The following is a 7471-nucleotide window of genomic DNA, read 5'->3' as shown; positions in this document are numbered from 1 at the left end:
AAAACTATGCTTTTTTTCTCCAGTCATGGACACCAATGCTCCAGTAATGGGCCCCCGGTAATGGACGTGGATCCAGTAATGGGCCCCCTATAATGGACATTGCTCTATCAGTATAAAATATTGAAATGGGGAATAAGTTACGGCAAAAAAATCAATTTTTGGTATAAGCTTTTATCGCTGAATGTATTTTTCTTTCCACAGCCAATTATTATTGTATTAGATCCATCCAGACAATTCTAATATACCCAAACACAATTAGTTAGGGTTTATTGCGATAAAGTTCCCATGGCCACCTCCTGTCTCCATCATCAGATAAGGTCATGTTATCATAATTTATTTATTTATTTAAACTTTATTGCACAAAGTATATACAAAAATGTACAAATGGCGGACTTAATGCCAAATGGCATTCTCTACCAGTCAACCATAGGGCCAAACAGACATCTACAATTGGTGCAGAGAGAGAAATATACTTATTCAGTGAATAAAAAAAAAGCAAACTATACATATAAACTACATAAATAAATAAAATATACAGGGTGATCAATCCAAATGGGTCAGCATAATATTGCATTATCATCCGATTTGCATACTTAATTACGTACTTACACAAAATTTCAACTGAATCGGGAATCGAAAAGTGGCTCAAATTCAGCTACCAAGATTGGACCCACACCCACACTAACTAACAGGGTAAGTTAAATAAAAGTTTGGAAAAACGATATTAATTTATCCGAAGTCCGAGAATACCTCCTGATTGACATATTTCGTAACTACATTTTACTTCTGTATTGTTTAAACATGAAATTATGGCATGGCAAGCATCATTCTGTCAATTGTCCCATCATATTAGGAGGTACGCAGTTTTACAGCTCCTATAATGGGATTGGGCCAAATACCACTATTTTTTACATCTGTGGACTCACAACATAAGTGTGTTGTATACCTTATCTCATGGTAAATGCAACTAACAAAACACATTCTACTTTTCATCAAGTATTAATTAATTGAAAATTATAAATTAACTCACCTCTCTTAGCGAAGCTGTTAAGAATTCGTAGTGGTATTTTTTTTCACTGACACGACAACTTTTGGGTTGACGCCAATTTCTTAAAAAGCAACCAAATTTAATGAAACTTCAAACTGAAACAGCTCGAGGACTCTTATTTATGATAATATACAGCCAGTGTTTATAAACTACTTTTAGATACTTATTTTAGAGGAATTATGTTTTTTTGTCCCATTACTGGTTCCACGCCCATTATAGGGTATACTACTATATTTGTATGAAAAGAAAATAGTTGAAGTAAGAGTATGTAAGTATGTGAAATGCAATGGGTGACCCTTATTCCTATGAATTACTTTAGAGTTCAGGTCTATAAATGGGCATCACAGTGCATAATTTTTTTACGGATCACACAAGTCCACACAATCTATTTGGAACTTTTCCCCTTTAAACTTAGAGTGCACATTGACTTGTTGATGCTCGAGTTTATTTAGGTGTGAGGCTTTAGTTTATACTTACTACTTACTTTGGATATGCGGGGCGTTGTGTTAACTTGGAATGCGTGGTAATTTTGAAAATGGCATTATATCTACTAAAATAGAAGCATTTTCTACAGTAGCAACAGTAATGGCTCCTCTACACGACGGGCCAGCGCAGCGCCGGCCACTCCAAGGGACGCATTTATGCGTTAGAGGGAGCAAGTGATATTGCTATCTCATTCTACCGCTTGGCTGCGTGCCTTGTAGTGGCCGACGCTGGCCCATCGTGTCGAGGAGCCATAAGCAAGATGCCTTGGTAAGTGTTGCAGTAGCGTACGTGTTGCTAAAGTATGAAGTGCTTCTGGTTTTATAGATATTTGCCAATTTCAAAATTACCCTGCTTCGGAAGTTACCCCAATACACCTTTTTAAGTTTAAGAATGTTAAACTTTGAACTTTGGGTTTAATGTGATAATTAATGTAAGTCTGGCTTTAAGTATTGATTATTATGTAATAAATATTTTAAGATTTAAAAACAGTTTTTATTTAATACAACTTAAACTATTATTAGGAATTAAGTAGTTTTTCATTCAAAGCTACCTTTTAATAAAGTATACTCTTATGTGTAATTATAATCCCACCAAAAACATTCTGTAAAAAACTAGCCAAGTCTCGATGGAGCTGCTTGTTTATCTCTAAAAAGTAATGAAATCTAGACAAAGTCGTGCCAAGTCTAAGGTTCCTTACTGCGATTTCTTTATTATTATAGTTAATGTTGTGTGACTTGGCCGTTGAAGGGTACACAAGGGTACAAAACCAGGTGCTCCATGACACCATTGCACCAATCTGTCGCCAGAACCGCTACCCATTGACGATGGAAAATTGCCACTTGGAAAACGTTGATTCAATAACCAGTCAATTGTAGGCTTGATAAAGCTGCGTATTTCAATAATACTTATGTATGGGCGAGCCTGAAACAAACACTTCTTTTTGGTGCAATGGCAGATTGGTGCAATGGTGTCATGGAGCACCTGGTTTTGTACCCTTGTGTACCCTTCAACGGCCAAGTCACACAACATTAACTATAATAATAAAGAAATCGCAGTAAGGAACCTTAGACTTGGCACGACTTTGTCTAGATTTCATTACTTTTTAGAGATAAACAAGCAGCTCCATCGAGACTTGGCTAGTTTTTTACAGAATGTTTTTGGTGGGATTTCACTTCTTTTTGTAGAAACCCCCTGGCACTGATTAAAATAACCGACTTGGTTTCACATTACATCTCAAAACTTTTTTGTAGTAAAAGCGTTGCGAGACTTGCACCTTTTTACATGTAATGTTTTTGATGGGATCTCATCTCTTTTTGTAGGCAGTCGTTCTTTTCGGGTACTCATACCCATACTATGTATACACATATCATAACTAAACATATCTTCATTCATACTCACATCGTACATCGTAGTGTACCTTTACTTTACCTACTATTTGTAGGAACTGCAACAGTAACTTTGTAATATCATATATTTATATGGGATTACAAACTTACTTATGCAGTTCTTAGATCTTTAAAACGTGACTTATATTGCAATATTTTTAGGTTTTCCCTTTATGTGGCCATTAAACCCTAACTCTGTACCAAATTTTAGCTCTCTGAGTTTATGGGAAGTACTAGTTCTATTCTGATGATCATGAGTGAGTTTCATAAATGCGAAACTTTGCTTTCGCTTAACTTCGGAACTAAATGACCTACAGACCTGAAATTTTGGATTTTAAGTATGTGATCATAGCTTACTGGATGACCTAAATTTCTGCGTTCTGGCCTTATCCAGAGGTTCTCAAATAGGGGCCTGAAAATGCGGCGAAATGGTTCCAGTAAAGGATGGTACGGCAGTGTTTGCTTCGCGCTCGACTTGGCGGGGGCACTGCCGTGCCCCCCGATTATATCACACATAATCTTTGTATCTACAATCTGTCATTTTAGTACAAAATTGGTATAAATTAGGTTAATTGAGTAGGAAATTGGCCAATCAAATTGTCAGCTTTGTCTGGGTTATTAAAACAGCTGCTTTTCATTTATAAATCTTGCTATTATAAAGTGTGCTCTGCTACATTTCTAATTAAAATCTTATTTACGACAAATTTGGAGATTACAAGTAAAACAACATCATTTCAAATATTATGTTTATAACAAGTACCATAAATGCATAAAAATGTGTAAAAATATATCTGACTACATTTTGCTTAAACATTAACAACAATTTAAAAATCAATATGGCAGCTCTAGACATTAACGGGGGCACATAGCATGACGGCCACCATCTACTGGGACGCTTGCACCGGTTATATTGCTTGCCAGATCACTGGCAAGGAAGGCAATGGTAGCCGCAACCTCATCTGGCTTCCCTGGCCTTCCCAAAGCATGAGTTTCCTTGGTCCTCTCCAAAAATGCCTTGTACTGCTCTTCAGTTAAGCCTCCACGCCTCTGCAAGTTAGTTAAAATGACTCCGGGATTCACACAGTTGACTCGGACCCCTTTCGGAGCGAGCTCCAAAGCTACGCACCTAGTGAACTGGTCAACAGAAGCTTTGGAGACATTGTAGGCCAGGACGCCGGGGAAAGATCTTATTCCATTCACGCTAGAGACATTGACGATATTGCCTTTCGTTTTTAGAAGGTGAGGAACCGCTAGCATGGTTAAATAGTACAGTGAGCGTACATTAGTGTTCATAAGCCTGTCGTATTGCGCCAGGGAAGTATTCTCAATGGTTCCGGTCTCGATAATACCAGCATTATTTACCAATACGTCGATCTGACCGTAGTGATCAATAGTTTTCTTCACAATACTCTCGATATCGCTCTCTTTCGTCAAATCGGCGGGGATGGAGAACGGAGTAGCGGCCTTATCGCAGTCGTTGACGGTTTTCTGAAGGTTCTCGACGTTTCTGCCGGTGAGGGATAGCTTCGCACCGAGTTTCGAGAGGAACACAGCCGTTGCCGCGCCAATGCCGGAGCTGGCACCGGTCACGATTACAACTTTACCGGCGAAATTCATTGTATAATAGGCAATATTGCACTGATTTAAAACGCGCCCGGCGAATCAAGTAGTAATCTTATCTGAATATAAATAGATAACACGAAAATAACCAACAAAACTTGTTTACAGTTTTATTAAATAACATATTCAGCGCGTTCTAATTTACAAGAAACTCAAGAAAGTATGTGAAGTAAATTTATTTAAAATTGACTAATCAACCAGAAGTAAAATTTTCAATGTCTTAATTCGAACCAATTAAAAAGTCGATCAAAAGTTGAAATATCTGTTCATGAGAAGTTGCCGCAAAGACAACCAACCAATTAGAATCACGTAAATGTCATAAATGTCATTGACCTTGACCAATAGCGACTTGATGAGATCGGAACATAGAAGTAGCATCCTAATAGAAGTGGTATACGCGTGCCTCCGTGAGGGACAAAACATACGCAAATGCGACACTATGATTGGTCGAATTCATTTGTTGCCCACCATTATCAATACTAAAAAAAAGGTGGGGAACAAATAAAATGTGAGACTGTGACAAGTACAAACAATAATAGCGCTTTCGCTGCTACTCCTACTGAAAGATACATAAGACTATCCCGTTCTGTCAGTTATCCCCACCACTCATGCCCAATCCAGTTTAATACTAGATTCATGGATCGGAATAAGCATAATCGATTGTACCGTCTGAGGTTGAATCGATATTTCATATTTGCTTTATAGGCTCTTTAGATTCGCCATAGCCTAATGGATGTTGTTTTCATTAGATAAGATTGACATATGGACAATGACATATCATTTGATAACGTTTTTATAATGTAAACAAATTTAAACAATGTAGAAAATACAAAAAAAATATATTACCGACCAAATTTCAAGTGTAAACAATAAATTAAACAATGGGAGCTGTGAGTAGAAGACTAACAATATGACTTACTTGCACCCAACATGATTACTTTCTTCAACAATGTTTTTAGAAAGAAGTCATCCACATTCACATCGGGCAGGCAGGTGTGCAAATAGCGAATGCATGCTGGGAACTGTACTCCTTAGAACATGGCATTAGACCTGACGGCATAATGGCTTACCCTGACAACGACGACCAAGGCTTCAATGCATTTTTCAGTGGAACAGGAGCTGGGAAAGTTGTTCCAAGAGTAGTCATGGTTGATTTGGAGCCAACTCCTATAGGTAGAAAGCAAACTTTATTACTTTCGAAAAGTTCTTGCATTTAACTCACTGCCTAGCTACCTACCCGTTTATTATCATTACTGATTTCAGATGAAATTAGGACTGGGGCATATCGTGAATTGTTCCACCCGAACAGTTTGATTACCGGCAAAGAAGATGCTGCAAGTAATTTTGCACGCGGATACTTTGGCGTAGGTCGAGAAATGATTGATCTGGCTCTGAACAGGATTCGCTTAGTAGCAGAAGACTGCCAACATCTCCAAGGCTTCATAATCTTTCGATCTTTCGGTGGAGGAACTGGATCAGGCTTTACTGCATTACTGCTAGAAGGCTTGGTCAAAGACTATGGGAAGCTGTCCAAGATCGAATTTGCGATATATCCCTCTCCTAAAATATCTCCTATAATTGTGGAGCCCTACAATGCAGTGTTAACGACTCATGCTTGCATGAACACCGAGGATGTCTGCTTTATTTTTGATAACGAAGCTTTGTATGATATTTTGGCAAGATGTTTAGATGTGCCGAGACCGACATATACGAATTTAAATAGACTGATAGCTCAGGTGCTTGATACAAAATACTAAATGATAGGCAAAACTCTGCTCGAGCTTTTTAATATTTAATGCGTTTGTGAATTACAGGTGGTTTCATGCATGACGGCATCTATGCGTTTTGAAGGTTCTTTAAACGTGGAGTTGGTGGAGTTCCGTACAAATCTGATCCCTTATCCTAGAATTCATTACCCCTTAGTTACTTTTGCTCCATTCGTGTCAGCTTCGCGCGCTTACCACGAGACAATGTCAACAAGCCAGCTCATGATGGCCTGCTTTGAGCCGGCCAACCAAATGGTCAAATGTGACCCCAGAACTGGAAAATACATGGCTTGCTGTTTGTTATTTAGGGGAGATGTTAACCCAAATGATATCAATTCATCTATCAATCAAATAAAAAGCATGAAAAATATTCGATTTGTTTCATGGTCGCCTACTGGATTTAAGGTGAATGCGCGTCTGTTTTTTTTCGATGAAGGTCATAATACTCATAATCAAGAAGGAATGTATTCTTAATCATTATATTTGTTCTGTTATTAGATTGGATTAAACTATCAGCCACCGTTGACTGTTCCTGGAGGAGATCTAGCGGCCTTGCAAAGAGCAGTCGTTATGGTATCAAACTCTTCAGCCATCAAAGTTGCCTGGGAGCGAATAACAAAGAAGTTCTCGTTGATGTACGCTAAACGAGCCTTCGTACATCATTATGTCGGCGAAGGACTGGAAGAGGGTGAATTCAAAAATGCTCTTCAGAATGTTAAAGCTTTGTCAAATGATTATGCAGAAATGGAAAGCTGATTATAATGATTCAAAACATTTGGTATATGGTATATGGTGGCGTAATGTGCCGTAAATAAACTGTTGAAATGCATTAACATAGATTTCATTACTCATTCTTCAATAGATTTATTCATAGGATATTATTGGTTTAATAAGGGTGAGCACCAAGCATGTGGTACTCTTAAAGCTGCAAATATACATATAGATGGTGAAGGTCAAGCAAACCTTGTCAGTAGAAAAAGGCACGAAATTGAAATTTTCTATGAGACGATATCCCTTCGCGCCTACAAATTTCAAATTTGCCGCCTTTTTCTACTGACAAGATCTGCTTGACCAGCTATATATAATTATACTTGGTCAAGCAAATCTTGTCAGTAGAAAACGGCGCGAAATTCAAATTTTCTATGAGACGATATCCCTTCGCGCCT

At 38.0% G+C, this 7471-nt stretch overlaps 2 protein-coding genes across 2 annotated transcripts; one reads left to right on the top strand and one right to left on the bottom strand.

Moving 5' to 3' along the window:
- Positions 1-3661: 3661 nt before the first annotated feature.
- On the bottom strand, positions 3662-4681 carry LOC134668021 (3-oxoacyl-[acyl-carrier-protein] reductase FabG-like). The gene has a single exon (XM_063525461.1). It carries the CDS (start codon positions 4534-4536, stop codon positions 3772-3774), a length of 765 nt encoding a protein of 254 aa, XP_063381531.1. The 5' UTR covers positions 4537-4681; the 3' UTR covers positions 3662-3771.
- Positions 4682-5276: 595 nt separating this feature from the next.
- LOC134668039 (tubulin alpha chain-like) lies at positions 5277-7134 on the top strand. The gene is made up of 5 exons (XM_063525486.1): positions 5277-5429; positions 5499-5712; positions 5803-6275; positions 6354-6710; positions 6804-7134. The coding sequence occupies exons 1-5, from the start codon at positions 5421-5423 to the stop codon at positions 7059-7061; spliced, it is 1311 nt and encodes a 436-aa protein (XP_063381556.1). The 5' UTR covers positions 5277-5420; the 3' UTR covers positions 7062-7134.
- The last annotated feature ends 337 nt before the right edge of the window (positions 7135-7471 follow it).

This window comes from Cydia fagiglandana, chromosome 10 (assembly GCF_963556715.1).
Source record: "Cydia fagiglandana chromosome 10, ilCydFagi1.1, whole genome shotgun sequence".
Lineage (NCBI taxonomy): Eukaryota > Metazoa > Arthropoda > Insecta > Lepidoptera > Tortricidae > Cydia > Cydia fagiglandana.
The sequence above is the reverse complement of the archived record's forward strand: the minus strand, read 5'-3'. Positions and strand labels throughout refer to the sequence as shown.